Source organism: Myotis myotis, unplaced genomic scaffold, assembly GCF_014108235.1.
Source record: "Myotis myotis isolate mMyoMyo1 unplaced genomic scaffold, mMyoMyo1.p scaffold_m19_p_3, whole genome shotgun sequence".
Taxonomy (NCBI): Eukaryota; Metazoa; Chordata; class Mammalia; order Chiroptera; family Vespertilionidae; genus Myotis; species Myotis myotis.
The window spans coordinates 119,377,836-119,404,247 of record NW_023416335.1 but is presented as its reverse complement, the minus strand read 5'-3'; the positions used below and the strand labels follow the sequence as shown (position 1 = coordinate 119,404,247).

The window sequence follows — 26,412 nt, the reverse complement described above, 5'->3', positions numbered from 1 at the left end:
ACCCATGAGAAAATCAGGGCTTTAATAGTGAGGGGAGGGGAGCTGGCTGTGGGCCCTGCCAATTGGCCAGGCGCAAGTCGGGTCTTGTTACACAGGATGTGGTCATCTCTATGGCGCGCACATCCCTTGCTTGTCATTGGTTAGTTCAAAGAAATCCTGGGCGTGGCCAGCAGGGGCCTGGGCTCGGGAAGAAGGCACTTTTCTGAGCACATGGCCTCTGCCCCAACATGGAGGATCCAGGGTAAGATGGAGGGCATAGCCCTCGCCCTTTCACCCCCCACCGGCCTTCTCACCCCCAACTGCCCCCCCTTGCCGGCCTGATTGCCCCCAACTGCCCACCCCTGCCGGCCTGCTCTCCCCCAACTGCCCTCCCCTTCTGGCCTGATCGATCCTAACTGCCTCTGCCTCGGCCCCACCACCATGGCTTTGTCTGGAAGGATGTCAGGAAGGTCTCCCAGTCTAATTAGCATATTAGCCGTTTATTAGTATAGATGTGGCAAAAACATGCACTAAGCTAGAAAGAGAATGATGGAGGTGGGGGCCTGCTTTGGATTGAATGGTCAAGGAAGACATCTTTGAGGGTGTGATCTCAAGGACAAAGAGCCTGATCTGCATAGAGAGAGGGCAACCCCTTCCCAGAAGTCAGCAAAGCACAAAGGTGTGGGCTGGTAAGGAGGTGTGGAGAGGCAGGCAGTTTGGGGTTTCTGGAGCACAAAGTGAAAACCAAAACAAGATGGAAAGGTTGGCAAGGTCACATTTTGAAAGGACTTGTGTAATGTGGTGATGGTGTTTGGTTTCATCCTTTAGGAGACGGGGAACCTTTGATACATATAAACACCAGCTCTCTAAAACTGTTATTCTATCTTAATTCCTCCAGCCTTAAGCAGCCTGTCATCATTTTGATTGGGAGAAGTCTGGCTTTCTTCCCCCACCGACAAGACTGTCTGTGTGTGTGTGTGTGTGTGTGTGTGTGTGTGTGTGTGTTTATACTAGTAACTTTACAATCAGCCTGGTGGTTGTTTTTTTGTTTTTTTTTAAATAAACGTTGTTTTTTGTGCTACTTCCTATGAATTATGATGTTGTTATCTAATTTACCTTTTTTTTTCAGTGTCCCTGACTAAATAGGTATTGCATGTTTTTTAAAAAATTTATTTATAGAGAGAAGGGAGAGCGAGCAAAACATCGATCAGTTGCCTCCTGCAGGCACCTGACCGGGGATCAAACCCACAACCTGATTATATGCCCTGACTGGGAATCAAACTTGCCACCTTTTGGTGTAGGAGACAGTGCCCAACCAACTGAGCCACCTGGTCAGGGCTGATTTACTGTACTGCTATTCACAGCCTTAGCAATAAGGCAGTAGTGAAAAGAAGAAAAGCAAAGCAGAGGGAGTGTTATATTCTAGGGACAGGGAAGAACTATCAAGGATGTGATGTAGTTACCTCTGTTGGGGAAGAGTAGAAAGACCTGGAATCCAAGCCAGGGTCTACCATTCAATTGCTGTCTGAGAAAGCTACTTAACCTCTTTACACCTTGGTTTCCTTGTATTTAAAGTGAGGGTATAATAGTGTCATATACCACATAGAATTTTGGTGAAGATTAAATGAGAAAAGTGGATGTAAAACACTTGGTTCAGTGCATGTAGGAGGTGCTCAATAAATGTTCACTAATATCAGGTATGTCACTGATTATTAACGAAGAACCATTTATTACTGCCTAGTATAACTATACTGGGCACATGGGGCATAGATGGAAAGTAGAAAAAGTAAGTTTGTATCTTTAAGAAACTTCTGATGGTTCGAGAAGTAAGAAATACACACAACTCCAAGACAGCATGTCTGGGATGGGGTAGTGCTGAGTAGATACCTGTACTCATAGATGCTAACAAAGTCCCAAGTAAGTGGAAAGATTTCCATGGTGTTGGATTAATCAAGGGCAGTTTCATGGAGGAAGTGAACCATGGGCATGGACTTGGAAGTAGTTTAAGGTTTGGATTGCTGGAGAGGAGAATGCCTCTTGGGAAGAGATCAGAACGAGGTCTTGTGGGGAAAGCAGGGTTGTTCTAGAAGCAGGGGGAGGTGCGAAAAGAGGTCCGCATTTGGAAATCCAGGAGAAGACTATGAGGGAAAATGAGGCCGGGCTGGGAAGTTTAGGATGGTTAAAGAACTGGTAACCATTGCAAGTTTTCAAATGGGAATATTATGATGTTCAGTGCGTATTTTAGGAAGACCTGTTGGAGCCATCTGGGTTAGACCACAAAGAACTGTTCTGGTGTTGAGGGCTAAGCAGGGCGAACACTTGCTTGGAAATAGGGAAGGCAATGCGTGAACGTGCTGTACACCTCAGGAGGTATTAGTCAAGATCCATAAAGGGTCTTTCTCTCCTCTTTATGTTGTTGAAGTGACCAAGGAAAGAGGAGACTGGGATGACAGCTGTCATTCCTGCACCTCCTCTATCCGCCCCTACCCCATGGAGATAATTTAACAACAGGCAAGTACGTTGTGGCAGTGCAGCCAGGAGTTCACAGAGGGACGTTCCCTTTCCAGACTGCTAGGGTTGTTCACCTTGCCAGAGAGGTCAACAGAAGAGCAAGTGCGTTTTTAAATTTTGCACCCAGTAGCTCTTCACTGGGTCACCCAGCAACAGTTAGCCCGTGGCAACCGTGAGAAGGCTCCCATCCAGCATCTTGGTTATTTCTTGGTAAGTTTCTAGGTGTGGGGGTGCCTGTCTGAGGCAGGGGGACAGGTGTGGGATGGGACACCATTTTCTGTGTGACCCCTACGCTGAACACCCAGTGGTGGTTTTGTGAGCAGAGCAGCTGATAACCTTTCCAAGCCCTCGCCCTGTGGGCTGAGGTTTTCATCACAGGCACAGTCTGAAGTGCATGTGGAAAGCACAGAGATACCTCTTCAAGGACAGATTTGCTGGGGCTTCAGCCCCACTTGTCCAAGTCTCTCTCCTTGGTCTCCTGCCTTTGGGCCGGATGACCACAGCCCCCTAACGAAATGAAAATTGGTAACTGAGTCCAACCAGAAAAAGGACGAGAACCTGGAGTTTCTGTTTTCAGACACACAGCCCTTTGTGGTGCTGGTAGAGCAGGCGGTGCAGTCTCAGTCAGGACCCGGGACGAGCCACAGGGGTTGGAGATGGGCAGCAGGGCTGTCCCCTGCTGCCTTCCTTCTACATAGTGGTTTGGGCAGATACTTCCCAATGTGCTTTCCCCAAGGACCCTAAGTAATGTAAGTTTTTATGCCTTACTCTTTTAAAATTTTTTATTGAGTTTATTGGGGTGATATCTATAATAATAAAAGGGTAATATGCTAATTAGACCGGACATCATTCCGGACGTCCTTCCTGACCAAGTCGGGGCCAGAGGAGGGAAGCAGCCCTGGTCCCGGGTGCCTGCGGGCAGCGAGGGCAGGGAAGCCTGTGCCAGCAGCTGGGGGAAGAAAGGCCTACTCTTGCATGAATTTTTGTGCATTGGGCCTCTAGTTGGTTAATAAAATTATATAGGTTTCAGGTGCACAATTCTATAATATATAATCTGTATGTTCACCATCCCATTTATCCCCCCTGTACCCTCTTTTACCCCCTCACCGCCCCCTCCCCACTCCCTTTTTCTTCTGGTAATCCCCATACTGTTGTCTGTATCTATGAGTTGTGTGTGTGTTTTGTTTTGTTTTTTTTGCTTAATCACATCACCTTTTTCACCCAGCCCCCCTCCCCACTCCCCTCTAACAGTTGCCAGCCTGTTTTCTGTATCTATGAGTCTGTTTCTATTTTGTTTGTTTGTTTATTTTACTCATTAGATTCCACACATAAGTGAAATCACATGGTATTTTTCTGTCTCTGGCTGGCTTATCACGCCTTATTCTTGATTGTAGTCCCTGCTTGATATTTTTCTCATAATATTCACAGAACCTAACACATATGTACAGTTGAACCATGAAAAATATGGGTGTGAACTGCGCAGGTCCACTTATACACAGATTTTTTTCAATAAATACTGTAAATGCATTTTCTCTTCTTTATGGTTTTAATAATATCTTCTTTTCTCTAGCTTATTTTATTATCAGAATATAGTATATAATACATGTAACAAACATAATATGTGTTAATCGACTATTTATGTTCTTGGTAAGATTTCCCGTAAATAGTAGGCTACTAGTAGTTAACTTTTAGGGGAGTCAAAAGTTATATGCAGATTTTGGACTGGGTCGGGGGTCGGTGCCCCTATCCCTGCCTGAATTTATTTGTTCATTCCTATCTCTGGCACTTAGAGCAGTAACTGGGACACATGAGGCCCCTCCTGGATATTGGATTAATGAATTTATTGGACAAATGAATGGCTGAATGAAGAAGCAGAGCAGATCCGTCTGATCAGCCCATGCGGGCCCTGGGGAGGTCCCCACGACGGAGAATGTTGCATCTCCCCATGCCTGCAACCTCCCAGTCACTACCAAAGAAGAGAAGCCCTGGATTCTCTCATACTTAACTGTTGGTGGCTCTGAAATGACACCTCTCATAGGAAAGAGAAACTATTTAGTTTTGGGGGGAGACTCTAGTTATTACCAAGGCGGCAAAAAGAATTCGCCCTGTCTTTTGGATAATTGCTAGACCTATTTCCCCACACAAGGAACAGTCTCCCCTGGCTGAGACCTGCTGTGAAACTCAGCAGTGGCCCCAAAACAGGGCCTCTGATGTGTCCGACTCATTAAGACCAAACCATCAGTCCCCACACTTTTTCCTTCCTCCCCAGTCCCGCTGAGGCAAGAAGTTTCCATTCTGCCCAACTAGTGAAACCAGTCACCAGCATCCACCTTTCTCCTCCCGGCCCTGCCTGAGGAAATGAAAGACTGTAAAGGAGGGTGGGCGAGGCCGGTGGTTGGGTGACCACTCAGGGGGGGGCTCGCATCTGGAAGGCAGAGAAAGAGGCTGCCTTCCGTGCTAGAGTCCTTTTCTTTCTTTTTTAAGTTTTTAAAATCTTTTTTAATGAGAGTTTGATGGAAAGCACAAGTTGGTAGGCGGCTGCTGGGAGTGAGCCTGTCTTAGTTTACGTTTGTAAAGCACAGAGGGGCGGGGTTCGCAGCTCTTGGAAGTGTGGCCTTAGCTCACCTGTCAGCCTGGCACTGGGGTGTCAAAGCCACAGCGACTGTTAGCTGGCACTGACTCCCGTCCTTGGCTCAGAAACAGTGGCTCCCAGTGTGGCCTCGGCTGCACCTACGACTTGCAGAGCCAGAGATTTCCCAGGGGCCCGGTGAAAGGGTGTGACAATGAGACACTGGTGTGAGGGGGAATCCGTGGGGATAAGAAGTGTCACCAGCTGGAGAAAGAGCTCAGCTATCTGGATGGAAATGTGTGAGGATGTGTGTCGGTGGGAGTAGGGGTTTTGCAGGAGGCTTGGTGGTGGGCTGGCCATGTGGGTGGGAGGGAGGTGTGGGCAGGGAGGAGGGCCACAGGGAGTAGGGGCAGCTCTGACTCTTGAGTCCCCAAGAAGGACTGGTAGGTGGAGCTGAGGATGTTTGGACAAGGAGATTCTTTGAAGCTTTTCTCTTGTCCTCCCTACTCTGGACCTGGTCCCCTCCCCTCCATAAAGCCATTAGCTTCTGGTGCCAGCCCTATCTCTGCTCCATCTCTCGGTTCCAGTCAGTGCATTCACAGACCTTCTGCCCTCGGGGACGGGGAGGATTTATGGGGGGTAGAGGTTAGAGGGGGAGGGGGCATCCTTTAGAGGAGGGAAGGTCTGTTTGGGAAGTAGGGTGTGGGGAGCTGTTAGTCCGCTGGGCTAGAGACAGGATCATTTCCGAGCTTGCTCTGCATGACAAAGGGGAAGGAGCAAGTTTTTGCTTTGATCTGCCCCCTGCCGACCTCACACACCTGCCTGTTGATGCCCCGGCGGCCCCAGCTAAGACCCCAAGGAGAAAAACCAAAAGGGGGTGGGGATAGGCTGTGGCCCAGCTTCCCTGGATCTAGCTCAGGCCACCTTCCTTTCTTGGTGGCCCCAGGACAAAAATATCTGCCAGGCTGATGACCCAAAGCACCTGCCGCCCCCTCCCGGAGAGCCTGGCGACCCAGAACTGCGCGGTGAGGTGGGGGTCGGGTGGGGGCTTTGGGAGTGTGTGTTTGTGTGTATAAGGTTGGAGGTGTTAAGGGGTAGTGGGAAGAAGACTCACTAGGACTGAGAGGTCACGCCCTGGATGGAAGCTCCAGGGGAAACGAGGTGAGGGTGAGTTGGAGGGGCGTGTTTTTACAGACTTGCTCCAGGATCCTGAAGCTGGATTTTCTATAGGTTTTCGAGGACTCCAGGAAAGGTGTTTGCGGGGAATACAGGCATAGGTGGTAGTTACGAAAAGCTGCGGGAGAGTAAAGATGCGGGAGGCTCTCCTGCCACAAGGGAAGGGGTTGTTGCTCAGCACAGATGTTAGAGGCAAGGGGTGCACATGAGGAGCAGCAGGTGCTCCCATTCTGCTGTAGGTGCTGCTGGGACACAGGGCCCCTGAGCACAGGGGAGGGATGAGGGCCACCCAGGGAGGCACGCCCCAGCCTCCAGAGCTTTAGGGCCCCGGCTTGCTGTAGGCTTTTACATTTCTCAGAGAAGTTGCCCTGAGAAAGTGAAAAGTCCTTGCCTTCTCCCTACTGTTATTCCTGGTAAACAGCTTCTGGGATTTGGAAAACTTGTTTAGAGTGAGAAGGTTACAGATTGAGAGGGAAACTCCTGTTTGGCTGTCAGTTGGTTTTTAGCGCCACAAAAGAGCATGGTGGCCAGAGACATCCACCTCTGGCAGGCGTGAGAGGCAAAGAGGAGGGCGATGGGTGGTTCTCGCTCTGGAAGGGCAGATGTGCATTGCATCAGTGCTGCATAGCACATGCTCTGTTCTTGAAGTAGCGTGTTTTCAGTTCTGTCTTCTAGTTTCTCAGCTTGTATTTCCTTGGGAATTAGGCCTCGAGTGGGGTCTTCACGGTTTGGGGTAAGAGACATGAAGGCAACCCTATGGTGAGATGAACAGTAAGAACTGGAGGTTGGAAAGAGGCTGCATTTCTTTGGGAGAGAGAAAGTGATGTTAGATCCAGCCCAGAGCTCACCCTGTCTGCGGGTCCTCCCCTATCTGTTGCATTTCCACACTGATTCTCCTTCCATTTCTGTTTTCTCAGGGAGCCCAGTTTTGGACGCTGGCAGTCCCAGGGGTCTTCCCAGGACACTGGGGAGGGCTGAGGCCGACCATGCCAGGCCTGCTGCTGCTCGCTGCTGCGCTGCTCTCCAGCTGGGCTCAGCTCCCAGCCGAAGCCAGCTCCTGGTGGTGAGTGAGAGGGGCTGAAGTCCCACTCTACAACCTACACCTCCTTTGGTAATTGAAATGTGGAGAAGGTCACGGTGGGTCGTGATCATTCCTGTATTCATAGGAATCCTAAGGCCCTCTTTTATCCCAGGAAATCTAGCACAGCCCTTTTTCTCTCTCAAGCCCCCAGAAGTAAAGGTTCCCCAGGATAAAGGATTCGTTCATTTGGCTTTTTCTCTGATCCTGTCTGCATTCCCCTGTTCCTGGCTGTACCGCCATTTCTAGGGGTGGTTGAAAATATCTCTTTTGTTGCTATTGGATGATTTTTATTTTATTTATTTTTTGCTGGTAGGGGCAAGGAGAGTAGAATTTCTAGTTTATAAGTCTGATGACAAGATGAGGGATTTGTAGGATCATGTGTGTCTTTCTTTTTGTCTTTTAAAGACTGTTATCATTGCCAAGTCAACATGGAAATGGCAGGCACTCACCACCTGTTTTGCACAGACCATGCCCTGCTCAAATTTTTACTCAGATGGCAAATGTACAGCCTTTTCATCTAACTTAACACTTTATTGTGTCTGGTGGGTGATGAGCTGAAGGGAGAGCCCTTGAACTGATAAACGGTGGATTAGGGGATGTGTGGGTCAGATAGGGAAGTGAAAACATTTAGAATATATTGCAATGCATGTAAATTGGATTAGATTTTAAAGGCATAAGGGGAAGTTCTATTTAAGGCAGCGGTTCTCAACCTGTGGGTCTCGACCCCTTTGGGGGTCAAACGGCCCTTTCACAGGGGTCGCCTAAGACCATTGGAAAACACATATATAATTACATATTGTTTTTGTGATTAATTACTATGCTTTAATTATTTTCAATTTGTAACAATGAAAAATACATCCTGCATATCAGATACATTCTGATTCATAACAGTAGCAAAATTACAGTTATGAAGTAGCAATGAAAATAATTTTATGGTTGGGGGTCACCACAACATGAGGAACTGTATTAAAGGGTCGCGGCATTAGGAAGGTTGAGAACCACTGATTTAAGGGAATGTATTGCTTTCTATCACACATCCTGCATTTAGGCCAAAGTGAACCAATTACTCCTACTCCTTGAATAAGTCACGTGCTCTCCTGTTGGCTCTTTTTGCCCTCTGCCTCAAATGAATATAGCCTGCCCTTGTCTGGCTCATTCTCCTCCTGCCCCACACGCTTTAAGAGCCAGCTCACAGTCTAGCCATCTCCTTATAAAACTCCTCCCAGCCCAGGCTGGGTAGGAGCATTGTCCCATACATTGGAAGGTCTCGGGTTCGTTTCCCTGTCAGGTTCACCCCTGGCTTCAATCGGGGCACGTGCAGGAGGCAACTGATCGATGTTTCTCTCTCTTTCTCCCTCCGTTCCCCTCTCTCTAAAAATCAATGAAAATGTCCGTAAGTGAGGCTTTAAAAAATAGAAATTTAAAAGTAAATAATTATTTTTTTAAAAAGCTCCTCTCCCAGCTGTAAGAACTCTTCCTCTATCTGCTCACTCTGGATCCAGAAGCTCAAGTCTGTCTTTGGCATCTGATATCTCACATGTCGTCACCTGTGTTTGTGCCTCAGTTTCCCCAATTTTCTTTATTGGTTTTAGTGAGGGAGAAAGAGAAGCGAGAAAGAGAGACATTGATGTGAGAGAAACACGTCAATCAGTTGCCTCCTGTAGGCACCCTGACCAGGGATCGAACCCACAACGTAGGTATGTCCTGACGGGATTTGAACCCAGGACCTTCCAGCGTACTGGGATGACAGTTCAACCAATCGAGCCACATTGGCCAGGGCTCCTCAATTTCCTTTTCCCAGCCCTCATTGCACGGTCTTATTCACAGAAAGCACTCAGTAAATGTGTTGGAGGAATGACTTACTGCTGCACGCAGGCGTGTGCTCACTCCTTTCCCCTTTCTGAATTGCTGCTGTAGGTCGCTAGCTATGAACCCGGTGCAGAGACCTGAGATGTTCATCATCGGTGCCCAGCCTGTGTGCAGCCAGCTTCCTGGGCTCTCCCCGGGCCAGAGAAAGCTGTGCCAGTTGTACCAGGAGCACATGGCCTACATAGGGGAGGGAGCCAAGATGGGCATCAAGGAGTGCCAGCACCAGTTCCGGCAGAGGCGGTGGAACTGCAGCACCGTGGACGATGCCTCTGTCTTTGGGAGAGTCATGCAGATAGGTAAGCAGCCACAGACCAGGCTCGGCTGAAGGGGCTGTGCTCACCTGGCCTGGGTGCAAGCATGCTCTCTCAGGATGGGGCAGAGAGAGCCCACTTGGGTATCTAACTGGCTTTTCTCATGGCTTGGAATTGGCCTGCAAGCGGGGAGGGAGATGCACGCAGACAGAAGTGTCTCAGAGGATGTGTTAGCCGCACAGCTCAATGCTCAGCTAACCCTCTCTTCCAGCTTCGCCCTGTCTGGGCAGCCAGCGTGACTCACTCTGGGAAGGGCTCAGAGCATCTGAGTTGAGTTAGAACTGGGAAACCGCCCACCACCAGGGCCCTTTGTCTCATTCAGCACAAGGGCCTCCTTTGAGAGCCTTGCCCTGGATGTCTGTATGCTTTTTGCCTCTTTCACTTGGACTCTAAGAGAGATAGAAACTTGGGGCCAAATTGGTGATAGCTGTCATTAATCCAACCCAGATCCAGTCCTGGCTTCTTCATTGAAAGGGTGTGTGTGTGAAAGTGGGGGCAGGGGACAGACTGAAGAAGAAAGATGAGAGGGCCACTTTTCCCAAGATTTCTGTTCTCTCCCCTCTCCCACTCTAGGTCTAGGATTCTTTTGCTGCCCTATTGCTTAGATGGAGGTGTGATCTAGGGTCTAATTGTTTTAGGTCCTTTTGAAATGTAATTCTCTCCCTGGCAAGAAATTGAGAAATCCGGCCTTATTCTACTGAGTCTTATCCCCAGGGCCATAAAAGGAAGGTGTTAGAGCCCTGAAGTCCCTATCTCACATTCTCTCAGGACAGCTTCCCCTCAAAAGGCATTCTGGAGTTACCCAAGGCTGCAGTTTTCCCAAGGAATGATTTTAGCAGCAGGGAGTTAGGGAGTTGAGATTCCATTCCTCTGTATACTTGGCAGCCCCTCCCCCGCCCCCTTGACCTCTTTCCTCTCCCTCCCCTACCACATATCGAGAAGTGAGGACCAGGGGAAAGTACACTTTGAACCTCACTTCTCTCTTCTTCAGTGTCAACTCAAGATTCACAAGAGGATGCGCATGTTCTCATGGCAGTCTTACTGGACTTGAGGGTTAAGAATGGACTTGAGGGTTAAGCGAGATTTGGTGATAATTTATCAATTCTTCTCAAATATACTTAGTATCTGTCCCTTCTCCCTGGTAAAGACCTTGGTCAGCAGCACCCTCTGTCCTGGGTTTCTAGTGAGGGCACAAGGATGGCCCAAGCATAGAGAGAGGCACCCCCTAATCACTTGAAGGGAATAACCTAATGTATGCCTGATGTTGGCCAGATCCTTTCCATGTGTTGTTCTGTTTGAGTGAAGGCCAAAAAAATGAGGCTTTACTTTTTTACTTTAGAAAGAAAAGTGTTGGCAGGAGTAGAAACTCTGCTGGGTACAGGTTTGCATGGTGGAATGGCTTGTGAAAGTAGACCCTATTCCGTTACAAATGGAACCTCCTGTCTGCCTTATTTTCACCGTTCCTTTTTGTAGCTTCCCTGCAGGCTTATGCTACCTGGGAAGCTGTCCTCCATTCCTCCCCTGGGGAGGCCTCTCACTGCTGTCTTGTGTGTGACTTCCAAAGAGCCCTTCCTTCTTTGAAGCGGCTGCAGAGCAGCTCAGGGGGAGCCTTTGGCCTATCACTGAGGGGAGCATGGAGGCACCCTCCTGACAGTTGGAACAGAGAGGGCACCATATTGTCCTGCTGTCTCCTGTCGTCCTACTAGGGTAAGGTCTCTTTAGTAGCTGCTGGTTTAATAGCCTTTTTCCTTGATATGATGTGAGTTTCCACTCTGAATTGTTTCATATATAGACACCCTTCCCCCACTCTTACGCATTCTTGCTTTCTGAGAGGAGCACTAGAAGCCTTACTTACCAAGCTTACGTGAGACCCAGATGCTGCCCATGAAGGCAGAGCCACCTGCACTCAGGACCTAATGAAGCCCCGGCCGAAAGAGGCAGAATGACTGCACGAGACAGCTGATTCACTCAGGACAGGTTAGGATCCCAAGCCATGCTGATAGGCGAGGGTCCTCAGAGCACGTAGAGGCTGCGATATCACGCTCAGCCTCAGGTACACTATTTTAAAAGGCAGTTCTGAGAGGGGTGATTCAGCTCTAAAAAACATGTTTGCTAAAGAATGGAAGAAGAAATCAGACATATGCAGCTTGGAAAAGAGAATGCATAAAAGGCATCTTAGTTGTTTTCAAATACTGAAGGGCTGTCATATGGAAAAGGGATTAGATGGTGCCTCTCCAGCAGGCAGAAGTTGTAGGGAAGCCTAGTTCAGCGTAATATAAGAATGCTCTGGTGATTAGAGTCACTACAGAAGGGGAAATGGGTTGCCTTGAGATCCCAACCCACTTCTCTGAGGAATGCTCACCGTGGGTGGAATGTGGCTCTGGACTGCAGCTTCGGAGGCTCCTTCCTGCCCCAGGAGCCAGGTCAGGGGCTGACGCCCTATTCTGGGAAGGCTTCTCAGGCATGACTCCCTCCTTCCTAAGAGCCTCTTACATCCTGGGAGCTCACGCTCATAGTCTGACTCCCCCAGTCCGGATAGGCCCTGGTCTCTGGCAGTGGTTCAGCGCTGATTCAGATGTTAAGCTGAGTCATGGGTGTGACTTCCTGCATCCCTGGGTTTTCTTGGGCTACTCCTAGTCCACTTGGGCTGCTCCTGACCAGAAGCTGGCCCCTGGTTAATTGAGAAAAACGAATTTTCCAGTGTGGTCTGGTTGCAAACTTCACTGTGTTGTGCCTAGATCCGTGGTCGGCAAACTGCAGCTCTCGAGCCACATGCGGCTCTTTGGCCCCTTGAGTGTGGCTCTTCCTAAGCCTTAGGAGTACCCTAATTAAGTTAATAACAGTGTACCTACCTATATAGTTTAAGTTTAAAAAATTTGGCTCTCAAAAGAAATTTCAATCGTTGTACTGTTGATATTTGGCTCTGTTGACTAATGAGTTTGCCAACCACTGGCCTAGATAATCAAAATGTAGGGCAGGGGTCCTCAAACTACGGCCCACGGGCCACGTGCAGCCCGCCGAAAACCTTTATCCGGCCCGCCGGGTGTTTTTGCCGCCGCTGCCTGTTGCTTAGCAGCCGACTAGTGTTTTTTTTAAACTATAGACTGGCCCTCCAACGGTCTGAGGGACAGTGAACTGGCCCCCTGTTTAAAAAGTTTGAGGACCCTGATAGGGTAAGGTGATCACTCTAGACTACTAGTTACAGACTGCTTCCCTCTCCACCTGCCAAAACAGAATTGTGGTGTGTCTACTTCTGACCATGGAGAGCAGAAATTCTGTCTGGTTTAATAGCTGAGATCAGGATTGAATCTCAGTTTCCTGCTAAAAGCCACTCTCTTCCTTCCATTACTGAGTCTATATGAATGTTATTTCTTATTTCTTATAACAACTTTATTGAAATATAAAGTAATATACAGTTCAGTGTATATTCACAAGACTGTGCAATGAGCACTACTATCTAATTCCAGAACCCTATAAAGAAATTGCATACCCATTAGAGATCACTCTTCATTTCTCTCCCCTTCTCCCCAAACCCTAGGTAACCACTAATCTTTCTGTCTTTATGAATTTTCATATTAAAAACATTTCATATCAATGGGGTCATACAATATGTGGCCTTTTATATGAGGTTCAGTATAGACACAAAATGCTAAGTGATCACTTAGCATAATAATTTCAAGGTTCATCCATATTCTACCTGTACTTAATTAATTTTTTAATAAAATATGTTTTTAAAATATGTTTTCATTGATTTTTAGAGAAAGAGGAAGGGGGAGAGAGAGAGAGAGAGAGAGAGAGAGAGAGAAACATCGATGTGTGAGAGAAATTGTGATGGGTTGCCTTCTGTATGCACCCCAACCGGGGATTGAACCTACAACCGGGTATTAAACCCACAACCGGGTCATGTACCCTGACCAGGAATCGAACTGGCAACCCTTTGGTGCATGGGATGACAACCAACGGAGCCACACCAACCAGGACTGTACTTATCACTTTTTATGGCTAAATAATATCCCATTGTATGGATAAGACCACCTTTTGTTTACCCATTTACCTGCTGATGGACAATATGAGGTGTTTTTGTTTTTTTTAACATTTTGGCTGTTATGAATCATGTTACAGTGAACATTCATATATAAGTTTTTATGTAGACAGATGTTTTCCTTTATCTTGGATATATTTTAGGAGTGGAATTGCAGGGTCATGTGGTAATGCTATGTTTGAGGAGCTGCCAGACTGTTTCCAAAGCAGCTGTACCATTGAACATTCCCACCAGCAGTATATGAGGGTTCCAGTTTTTCTATATTCTCCCCAACTTGTTAGCTGTCATATTGATGATAGCCATACTCACGCGTGTGAAGTGGTGTCTCATTGTGATTTTGATTTGCATTTCCCTGGTGGCTGAGTATTATTTTTTGTAAACATTTTTATTGAATTAGAGCATATATCATGTGAGTTTTCAAGTGGCTCACTACAGCAATAGAGGAACACAGTTCGGCTTTTCTACTAGAAATGATCTGGGTATTGGGAGAGACCTGCTGAGGGTCCCATAGATGTGGTTCCCAGTGCTTGGGAGTTGGGAGGCAGTGTGGACCCTGCGGAAGACCCGGAGGCAGCTTGGATGATTCTGGATGTTGTAATTCTAGTTCCCTCTCTACTCCTGCTCCCTGCCTCTGTCCACCTAGATAATGGTAGCAATAAAAGGCAGATGTGTGGCTCATAGAGTGAAACATTGCCATCTGTAAGGGAGAGATGTTTTTGAGAATAGAGTCCTGTTCTTAGTCCCATGATTTCTATTTAGTCTCATTCTCTTGGTCTCAGGTGTTTCCTAAATTCCTCAGTGTCCGGTCTCTCCTGCATTGGGGTCTGCCTCCTAGGAACCTACTGGTCATATAAACTTCTGAAATGGGTGCTAGTGTAAGCCAAGGGCTGCGGGGGAGTCACTCTATTTGGTATATCGTAGGGCAGAGTAGGTAAATTTCAGCTCATTATCAAGAGACGTTTCAAACCGTTAGAGTCATGGGAAGTGAAAGGCCACTCCTGGGAGTGTTATGCTGTGGCTGTGGCCATGGGTCTCGAGGAGGCAGAGGGGAGGAAGCCTCCGCTAGAGAGCTGACCTCCTTCGCCCCCGTCTTGCCTTGTCTTGCAGGGAGCCGGGAGACGGCCTTCACCTATGCTGTGAGTGCCGCGGGGGTGGTGAACGCCATCAGCAGGGCCTGCCGAGAGGGTGAGCTGTCCACATGTGGCTGCAGCAGGACAGCGCGGCCCAAGGACCTTCCCCGGGACTGGCTGTGGGGCGGCTGTGGGGACAACGTGGAGTACGGCTACCGGTTTGCTAAGGAGTTTGTGGATGCCCGGGAGCGGGAGAAGAACTTTGCCAAGGGATCGGAGGAGCAGGGCCGGGTGCTTATGAACCTGCAGAACAACGAGGCGGGTCGAAGGGTGAGCTGGACCTCGTCTCCCATCCCCACCCCTCCCCACACACCGCAGACCAACGGGGCTGTCCCTGGGCTGAGCTCTGAGCTGTGACCTTGCCATGGAAGAAGGGGTTGGCCAGCTTAGGGAGATTCTTACAACTGCCCACCTAGATGCCCACATTATTGAACTAATCCCTTTCAAAAGCGTCCATTGCTCAACCAGCACATGCACTTGTCATTTTTTTAACCTTGTTTCTCCACAGTACATCTGTCCCTATAGGGCAGTGATGGCGAACCTTTTGAGCTCGGTGTGTCAGCATTTTGAAAAACCCTAACTTAACTCTGGTGCTGTGTCACATATAGAAATTTTTTGATATATGCAACCATAGTAAAACAAAGATTTATATTTTTGTTATTTATTTTATATATTAAATGCCATTTAACAAAGAAAAATCAACCAAAAAAATGTGTTCGCCTGTCACCTCTGACACGCGTGTCATAGGTTCGCCATCACTGCTATAGGGCTTAGTTGCAATCTTCTGATCAGCATTTCAGACATAAGGAATGGAGTTCTTGTCTTGACTGGCCCTCTTGTAATTTGAACAGATAGGATGAATGGAAGTTTAGGCTGTTAGACTTAATCTAGGGTTTTTGATTTTTTAGTTTTATTGATTTTTTTTTTGAGAGAGAGAAAGGGAAGGAGAGAGAGAAAGAGAGCAAGAGAGAAATGTGAGAGAGAAACATTGATCAGCTGCTTCCCACACACGTCACAATAGGAGATTGAGCCCAAAACCTGGGTATGTGCCCCAAACAGGAATTGAACTCATCACCCCTTCGTGCACATGACCACACTCCAACCAACTGAGTCACACTGGCCAGGGCTAGGGTTTATGATTTCTTAAAGATTTAGGTAAAAGAGAGCTGACTTAAGAGCTGCCATCATATAATCCAGAAACCCAGTCCAAAAGCTCATTTAGGTCTAATGGCAAATACTTGTGTGAGGGGAGTTTTACATGTAAGTGGAAGTGTGAAGGACAAACCATTCTTTGCAGATAGTCTCACCAATCACTTGTAAGATATGACATTCTCTGAGCCTCAGTTTCAGTAGAAACTAAACTGGAGGTTTAGAGGTGAACTTGCTTTATTTTATGTGCAGAACCTAATTGGGCAACAGCATTAGATTGCCTTTATGGTGTTCTGGGAGTACATGCCTGCTCTGCCTGTACCTTGTTCATAAACACCCCACCTTTGGGCACATGCTCTGGACTCCTCTTTCCTGTGCTGCGCTGTGAGGCCCCTGCCCCAGGAAATGGCAGGGGCGGGACTCTCCCAATATAGCCATTGTGGGAGGAGTGTGGACTTGCATCAAGGTCTCCCTGTAAACAGGTCTGAGTGCTGGTGGTGGGACACCCTTCTGACATAGGGGCAGGGGTCGCAGACCTCTCACAGACTTCTTTCTGGGAGTGTTGGCCACACTCAGGACTATACCAAGTCGGCTGGCTCCGTGTCCAGGCCAGGGACTTTAGTGAGAGCAGAGATAAGCTAATTGAAAAATGAGAGCGGAGGCCTGGCCGGTGTGGCTAAGTGGTTGAACATCAACCTATGAACCAGGAGGTAGCGGTTTGATTCCCCGTCAGGGCACATGCCTGGGTTGCGGGCTCCATTCCCAATAGGGGGCGTGCAGGAGGCAGCCGATCAATTATTCTCTTTCATCACTGATGTTTCTATCCCTCTGTCCCTTCCACTCTGAAATCAATAAAAATACATTTAACAGCAGCAACCACAACAATAAAGAGAGAAGAGGTTTCTTGAGAAGAAATAAATCCAGAAATTTAATGTTGGTTAATTGATGATTGGGTAACAGCATATGAATATATTTCTAAAAACGTGTTTACATCTCAATTGAAAAATAAGTCATGTTTCATGGGAGAAAATAGAAAATACATGGGATTGGGAATGTGTTTTACATGAATCAGGATCTTGTGATGTTGTCTTGGTAGCACATGGTACACTTGTGTAGACTTAGCATCACCAATAGTGTGACGTCAAGTAGAAATTAGAATTGGCCACTTGCCCAGTGTCTTGCTTATCTAGTGCATATCCCGAGGCCAATTTTCTTAAGCCACATGTGGGTGTCTGAGGGGTGGCATTGATCCATGGTGGTGTGAGAGGTCGTGGTCAGTGCTCTGAACTGTGTCTGTTATGGTATAATCCAGGGCAGAGAGACCAGACTGTCTTAGGTGACAGTTTGTGCTGACAGTTCTGCAGGCATCTGTGGGGTTGCCTCTGTCTCCAGGACTTCCTTTCTGTTCAGCAGTCTGTTAGGCAGTCCTTGTGTGTTTAACCACAACTGGAGAGAGATTGGTGGAAAAGGTCAAGATCTTTCACTTTATCTCTCAAATGCCCAAATTTTATCCATTTGTCAAGATCTCAGATAGTAGTCTCTGCATCAGAACTGCAGTATAGCATTTGTACTTTTCCTGGGGTATGGCGTTCTCTACCTCCTCTCATGGCCTGTAAGTTTCTGAGGACAGGGATCTCCAGGTATGCGCATGTGAATGTGCAGATGAAAGTTCCCATATTGCTTCCTAGCAAAGGGTCAAATTCATGGAGGGCTGTTTCCTGTCTCTGCTCTGAGCTGTCCCTGGGGCATTGTGACAGATGTGGAGGTGACTAGGCATTCATCCTAATCTGGGCCCCATTTCAGTCACAGTCTTGACCCCACTTCTGCTGGCTCCTCATTTTATTGCCCTTAATTGTCTGTTTGTTTGTACTGGGCCCTTATCTTGGCAGCCCCTTCCCTTCCATCTGCCTCATCTGCAGTCACTTACACACCTTCCCCTGTCTGTCTCCCTGTCTTTGGCCCCCTTCCTCCACTTCTACACCTTTTTTATAGTGCTTTATCTCTCCCTTTGCCTCTATCTGCTCCAGGTTGGGAATTCTTTTTCTCTTTTAATTGAATTTATTGGGATGACATTGGTTAATAAAATGATATAGGTGTGAGGTGTACAATTCTATAATACATCATCTGTATATTGCATTGTGTTTTCACCACCCAAAGTCAAGTCTCCTTCCATCACCATTCATCCCCTCTTTACCCTCTTCTACCTTCCCCCACGCCCATTTCCCTTTGGTAATCAGTGGCAATGAGGTTTTTGTTTTTGTTTTTTTTAATCTTTATTGTTGAAAGTATTACATATGTCCCCCCTTTTTCCCCATTGACCCTCTCCAGCCTGCCCTGCCCCCTACCCCAGGCCTTCACCACCCTATTGTGTGTCCATGTGTTATGCATATCCTATATAATAAAAGCCTAATATGCTAAGTGTCCCACTGTTCATTGGACCGTTTGACCAGTCGCTATTACGCACACTGACCACCAGGGGCAAACACTCTGACCAGTAGGTTAGCTTGCTGCTGGGGTCCGGCCGATTGGGACTGGGCAACAGGGGCTGGACATGCCCTGGAGCCTTCCTGAGGTCCCTCCCCGGCCCCAATCATGCACCGGTGGGGTCCTAGATTATGAGAAGGTGCAGGCCAGGCTGAGGGACCCCACCAGTGCACGTATCCGTGCACTGGGTCGGTTTTGGCCCAATCCCCACAGGGCAGGCCAAGGGACCCCACCAGTGCACGAGTACATGCACAGGGCTTCTAGTATGTATACAAGGTGTTTGGTTTATTACCTCCCACCATCCCCACCTTCCCTCTGAGATTTCCCACTCTGTTCCATGCTTCCATGTTTCTGGATCCACTCTGTTCATCAGTTTGTTACTTAGATTCCACATATGAGTGACAACATGTGATATTTGTCCTTCTCTGACTTACTTATTTCACTTAGCATGATACTCTCCCAGTCCCTCCATGCTATCTAAAGGGTAAGAGATTCTTCTTTTTACTGCTGCATAGTATTCCATGGTATAAATGTTCCACAGCTTTTTTTATCTACTTGTCTACTGATGGGTACTTGGGCTGTTTCCATATCTTAGCTATTGTAAATTGTGCTGCTATGAACATAGGGGTGCATACATTTTTTCTGATTGATGTTTCAGGTTTCTTAGATATAGTCATAGAAGTGGGATCACTAGGTCAAATGGCAGTTCCATATTTAATTTTTTGAGGAAACTCCATACTGTTTCCCATAATGGCTGCACCAGTCTGCATTCCCACCAGCAGGGTACTAGGTTCCCTTTTCTCCATATCCTCTCCAGCACTTGTCATTTGTTGATTTGTTGATGATAGTCATTCTGACAGGTGTGAGGTGATACCTCATTGTCCTTTTAATTTGCATCTTTCTGATGATCAGTCACTTTAAGCATTTTTTCATGTGTCTCTTGGCCATCTGTATGTCCTCTTTGGAGAGGTGTCTATTTAGGTCATTTGCCCATTTTTTAATTGGATTGTTTGTCTTCCTTTTGTTAAGTTGTATGAATTCTTCATGTATTTGGGATATTAACCCTTTATCAGATGTATCATTGCCAAATATGTTCTTTCATACAGTGGGCTCCCATTTTGTTTTGTTGATGGATTCCTTTGCTGTGCACAAGCTTTTTATTTTGATGTAGGCCCGCTTGTTTATTTTCTCCTTAGATTCCTTTGCCCTAGAAGATGTATCCATAAACATATTGCTACAAGAGATGTCTGAGATTTTTCAGCCTATGGTTTCTTCTAGGAATCTCATGGTTTCACGATTTACATTTAAGTGTCTTATTCATTTTGAGTTTATTCTTTAGGGTGTAAGTTGGTGGTCTAGTTTCATTTTTTATTTTTTTGCATGTATCTCTTCAATTTTGCAAACACCATTTATTGAAGGGACTGTCTTAACTCCAATGTATGTTCTTGCCTACTTTGTCAAATATTAATTGAGCATAATGGCTTGAGTCGATTTCTGGGGTCTCTGTTCTGTTCCATTGATCTACTATAAGCCTGTTTTTGTGCTAGTACCAGGCTGTTTTGATTGTGGTGGCTTTGTAGCATAACTTGAAATCTGGTATTGTGACTCCTTCAACTTTGTTCTTCTTTCTCAAGATTGCTACAGCTATTCAAGGTCTTTTTTTGGCTCTATGTAAATCTTTAGAGTATTTCTTCTAGATCTGTGAAATATGCTATTGGTATTTTAATAGGTATTCCATTGAATCTGCAGATTGACTTGAGTAGAATGGACATTTTAATTATGTTAATTCTACCAACCCATGAGCATAGTATATTTTTTCACATGTTTATATCTTCCTATATCTCTTTTTTCAATGTCCTGTAGTTTTTGAGTATAAGTCTTTTACCTCCTTGGTTAAGTTTATTCCTAAGTATCTTGATTTTTTTTATTGTTGTTGTTGCAATGGTAAATGGGATTGTTTGTTTAGTTTCTCTTTCTGAGAATTCATTATTGGTGTATAAAAAGCCATTGATTTTTTGGGTGCTGATTTTGTATGCTGCTACATTGCCAAATTCATTTACTGAATCTAGTTTTTTTGGTGGAGACCTTAGGGTTTCTATGTCCAATATCATGTCATCCATGAATAATGAGAGTTTTATTTCCTCCTTTCCAATTTGGATGCCTTTTATTATTTCTTCCTCTCTGATCACTGTGGCTAGGACTACCGGTACTATGTTGAATAGGAGTGGTGAAAGCAGACATCCTGTCTTGTTCCTGTTCTTAGGGGAAATGGTTTTAGTTTTTGCCCATTGCGTATGATGTTCGCATAGGTTTGTCATATTTGGCCTTTATCATATTGAGATATACTCTCTCTATTCCACTTTGCTGGAAGTTTTTATCAAAAATGGGTGTTGAGAGATTAAAATGGCGGTGGAGTAAGTGGATGCTACACAGACATGCTCCAAGGACCAAACTGGAATTACAACTAAAATACAGGAAAAATTCCTGAATAATCAATGGAAGACTTGCTGGAGAGAACCCTGACACCCAGGACAGAAAGTGGAGCCCTTGTAGAGACTGGTAGGAGTGGCTGAGGTGTGAAAGGACTGGCCGGGCTTTCTCAGACAGCAATTGAAGTCCCGGAGAGATATCTCAGCTATGGGGGTTACCACCGAGAACTTTGGGGTCTAACCCCCAAGCTGGGCCCCCCAGCAGAAAGCACCAGAACTGAAAAGGGTACTGACATAACATCTGGTTGTAGAAAAGCAGAAGGGTTGCTGCCTGCCAAGGAGAGATGGCTGGAAATGCAGGCACCCTCTTAAAGGGCTAATGCACAAAATTCATTGAGAAGCCACTCACCTTGTGCTCTGGGAGAGGGGACTGGAGCTGTGTGAGCAGAAGTCAGGATCCGGGACTCAGCAGTTAAAGCTCAGAAGGCAGACACCCCGGTTTCCGGTGCTGAGTCAGTCCCTCACACTGCAGAGGACATCTTTCTCACATAGGCATTAGCTACACAGGCAGCTTTGCCTGGGGGGAAGACAGCCAACACACCCTATTGGAAAACACCTTGGCCCATGGTGTGGAGTTTCTGAGAGGCCCAATAAGAGACTGAGAATAACAACTAGCCTTCAGGCAGAATTATCCCACACTGTTGAAAAAAACTTAACACACCTGTGGATAATTTCCTGAGGGCAATTCAAGATAAAATCCTATTACTCTGTGGTCTCTGGAGGCTTTGAGTCTTTGCCTGATGTAATTAGACAGAAACAGTGTTTCACACTGTCCTGCACTAGAGACTGAGAGATGTAGCAGATATACCTAATACATAGTCACAAACACAAACAGACATCAATAATGAGGAGACAAAGAAACAACCCACAAATGAAAAAACAAGAGCATTCTCCAGAAGAGATAAATGAAACAGAGATAAGAAATTTATCTGATACAGAGTTCAGAATAATGATGGTAAAGATGCTCAACAGCATGAGAAAAGATATAACTATGAAAGCAGAAATAAAGAATGACATAGAACAAATAAAGGACACATTAGAAGGAATACACGGAAAATTAAGGGAAGCTGAGGATCCAATCAGTGAATTAGAAGACAGGGTTGAAAAAATCACTCAATCAGAGAATCAAAAAGAAAAACAATAAAAAACCAAGAGGACAGCTTAAGGGAGCTGTGGGACAATGTGAAACATAACAATATTCAAATAACAAGAGTGCCAGGAAAGGCAGAAAGGGATAAAGAGATAGAGAAAGTGTTTGAAGAAATAATGGCAGAAAATTTCCCTAACCTGGTAATGGAAAAAGTCACACAAGTTCAAGAGTTACGGAGAACTCCAAGCAAAAAGAACCTAAACAGGCCCATGCCCAAAAACATCATAATTAAAATGCCAAAAATTAAAGACAGAGAATCTTAAAGGCAGCAAGAGAAAAGCAAACTGTTACCTACAAAAGAGCTTCCATAAGGCTGACACCTGATTACTCATCAGAAACTCTACAGGCCAGAAGGGAATGGCATGAAGTCCTCGAGGTAATGGAAAGCAAGGATCTGAAAACAGATGGCCAAATAAAGAGCTTCCCAGGGGGGGAAAAAAAGGCTAAAGGAGTACATCATCACCAAGCCTGTATTACAAGAAATGCTAAAGGGACTGCTGTAATGAGAAGAAGAAATAGAGAGGGAAACCTAGGCATACAGAATTAAAATAGCAATAAATAAGTACCTCTCAATAATAACCCTAAATGTAAATGGATTAAATGCTCCAATCAAAAGACAAAGGGTAGCTGAATGGATATGAAAACATGACCCAACTATATGCTGTCTACAAGAGATCCACCTCAGAATAAAAGATACACACAGGATGAGAGTGAAGAGATGGAAAAAATTTTCCATGCAAATGGAAAAGAAAAAAAGGCTGGGGTAACAATACACAAATCCGACAACATTGACTTCAAAATGAAGGCCATTACAAGAGACAACAAAAGTCACTACATAATACTAAAGGGGTCAATCCAACAAGAGGATATAACCCTGACAAACATATATGCACCCATTACAGGAGCATCTAAATATATAACAAAAAAACTTCTAGAAGACTTTAAGGGAGAGATCAACAACAATACAGTCATTGTAGGGGACTTTAACCCCCATTGACTTCCACTGGATAGATCTTCCAGACAAAAAAAAAAAAATTAACAAGGAAACAGTGACTCTAAAGGACACACTGGATTAGATGGATTTAATTGACATTTATAGAACATTTCACCTCAAAGCTGCAGAATATACATTCTTCTCAGGTGCACATGGGTCATTCATAAAGGTAGACCATATGTTAAGACACAAAACAAGTCCCTACAAGTTCAAGAAGATTGAAATCATATCAAGCATCTTCTCAGATCACAGTGGAATGAAATTAGAAATCAACTACAGTAAAAACACCCCAAAACATTCAAACACATGTAGGCTAAATAGCATATTATTAGACAACTAGAGGCCTGGTGCACACATTCGTGCACTGGTGGGGTCCCTTGGCATAGATGGTGGGGATTGGGCCGAAACCGGCATGGGCAGCTCCTGTCTGCTGCTCCTGCTCATCCTGGCCCAGCTGTGCCTGCCTCCACTCGGTAGGCTTGCTGCCGCTCTGCTGCGGTCTCTGGGCTGCGGTGGCCAGCCATGAGCCCTGCATCTGGCACCCGTCGGTCAGCTGAATGGCGCTCCTGCTGTGGGAGCGCACTGACCAGCAGGGGCAGCTCTTGTTTTGAGCGTCTGCCCTCTGGTTGTCAGTGTGCGTCATAGTGGCTGGTTTTTGGGTCGCTTAGGCTTCTATATATATAGACTAGAGGCCCGATGCACGAAGTGTCCTTAGGCCTGGCCAGCAATCAGGGCCAATCTGTGAGGCAACTGGCAGGGCGATTGGGAGGCCCCCGCTGGCACCTGCCTTGGCCGGCCTGGTGCCACCCACTCGCCAGCCCCGCCTCCTGCCTCTGCCACCATTGGTCACCACCCTCTGTGGAGTGACCAGCAGGGCAATGGGGTGGCCCCCACTGGCACCCGCCTTGGAGGCAACCAGAGGAGGGATCAGGGGCGATGCCGGCCTGCTTGCTGGCTGGCCCGCCCCCTGCCACCGCCACCACTGGTCGCCTCCCTCTACAGGGTGACTGGCAGGGCCATCGGAGGCCCCCCTGACAACCTCCTTGGCTGGCCTGGGGCCTGCGGGCTGGGGGCAACTCCTGTGTTGAGCGTCTGCCCCCTGGTGGTCAGTGTGCATTATAGTGATCAGTTGTTCCACCAGTTGGTCAATTTGCATATTAGGCTTTTATTATATAGGATGAATGGGTTGCCAGTGAGATCAAGAATGATATCAAAAACTTCCTGGAAACAATTGAAAATGAACAGACAACAACCCAAAATCTCTGGAACACAGCAAAAGCTGTCCTGAGAGGTAAGTTCATATCATTACAGGCCTACCTGAAAAAAAAAAAGAAAGAAAAATCAACAATAAACTAACCCTACAACTTAAAGAATTAGAATGAGAACAGCAACAAAAGCCCAGAGTAAGTAGATGGAAGGAAATAATAAAGATTAGAGTAGAAATAAATGGCATAAAGACTAAAAGAAATACAAAAAATCAATGAAACCAAAAGCTGGTTCTTTGAAAGGATAAACAAAATTGATGAACTGTTAGCTAGATTCATCAAGAAACAAAGAGAAAGGATCCAAATAAATAAAATCAGAAACGAAAGCAGAGAAGTAATCACTGACACCACCGAAATACAAAGGATTATAAGAAAGTACTGTGAACAACTATATGCCAACAAGCTGGACAATATCAAAGAAATGGACAAATTCCTAGAAAAACCCTGTCTCCAAAACGGAATCAGGAAGATCAGAAAACCCGAATAGGCCATTAACAACTGATGAAATAGAAGCAGTAATAAAAAACCCTCAGCAAACAAAAGCCCAGGTGTGGATGGCTCCACAGGGAATTTTACCAAACATTCAAAGAAGTAACACCTATACTCCTCAAACTATTCCAAAAAATACAAGAAAAAGGAACACTTACAAACTCTTTTTATGAGGCCAGCATTATCCTAATTCCAAAACCAGATAAAGACATTACAAAGAAAGAGAATTACAGGCCAATATCCCTGATGAACATAGATGCTAAAATCTTCAACAAAATATTAGCAAATTGGATCCACCAATATATTGAAAAGACCATACACCAAGACCAAGTGTGTTTTATTCCCAGGAAGCAAGGCTGGTACAATATTCACAAATCAATAAATGTGATTCATCACGTAAACAAACTGAAAGACAAAAATCACATGATCATATCAATAGATGCATAAAAAGCATTTGACAAAATCCAGCACCCATTTCTGATAAAAACTCTCAGCAAAGTGGGAATGGAGGGAGCATATCTCAACAAGATAAAGGCCATATATGACAAACCTACAGTGAACATCACACTCAATGGACAAAAACTAAAATCATTTCCCCTAAGAACAGGAACAAGACAGGGATGTCCGCTTTCACCACTCTTATTCAACATAGTGCTGGAAGTCCTAGCCACAGTGATCAGACAGGAAGAAGAAATAAAAGGCATCCAAATTGGAAAGGAGGAAGTAAAACTCATTGTTCACAGATGACATGATATTGTACATAGAAAACCCTAAAGTCTCCATCAAAAATTACCAGATTTAATAAATGAATTTGGCAATGTAATAGGATACAAAATTAACACCCAAAAATCGATGGCTTTTTATATACCAACTGGAGGCCCAATGCATGAAATTTGTGCAAGGGGCTTGGCCCCGGCTGCCTCAGCCAGCCCTCACAGTCCTGGCTGCCTTGGCCGGCCCTCGCAGCCCCTTGCAGCCTCAGCCGGCCCTTGCAGCCCTGGCTTCGTCTGGAATGTTGTCCAGACAGTCATCCAGAAGGATGTCTAGAAGGTCGTTCAGCTCTTTGGTCTAATTAGCATATTAGCTCTTTATTATATAGGATAATGAATTCTCAGAAAGAGAAACTAAACAGACAATTCCATTTAGCATTTCAACAAAAAATTAAGATTCTTAAGAATAAAATTAACCAAAAAGGCAAAAAACCTGTACTCAGAAAACTACAGGATGTTGAAAAATGAGATAGAAGAATACTTTCAATAATAAAGAATTATTTAAAAAAGAAAAAAAAAGAACTCAGTAAAGAAAGAGAAAAAGATACAGATTTTTAAAAATGGGTGTTGGATTTTGTTGAATGATTTTTATGCATCTATTGATAGGATCATGTGATTTTTGTCCCTCAGTTTGTTTATGTGATATATCACATTTATTTATTTATTTTTTATTTTTTTTGAAATAACAGGTTTTTTTTTTATTTAATCTTTTTTTTTTAATTAAATCTTTATTGTTCAGATTATTACATTTGTTCCTCTTTTTTTTTCCCCCATAACTCCCCTCCTCCCAGTTCCTGCCCCACCCTCCGCCCTCACTCCCCACCCACTGTCCTCATCCATAGGTGCACGATTTTTGTCCAGTCTCTTCCCGCATCTCCCACACCCCTTTCCCCCCCAGGAATAGTCAGTCCATTCCCTTTCTATGTCCCTGATTCTATTATAATCACCAGTTCA

General features: G+C 45.6%; 1 protein-coding gene across 1 annotated transcript in view; it reads left to right on the top strand.

Annotated features, from left to right (window-relative positions):
* The window catches only part of WNT5B (Wnt family member 5B), a 160,347-nt gene that overhangs the window by 111,734 nt on the left and 22,201 nt on the right, over positions 1-26,412 (top strand). The window contains exons 2-4 of the mRNA XM_036298474.1: positions 7,153-7,298; positions 9,234-9,481; positions 14,646-14,938. Coding sequence (XP_036154367.1) covers positions 7,153-7,298; positions 9,234-9,481; positions 14,646-14,938 — 687 coding nt within the window. The remainder of the gene's footprint in view (positions 1-7,152; positions 7,299-9,233; positions 9,482-14,645; positions 14,939-26,412) is intronic.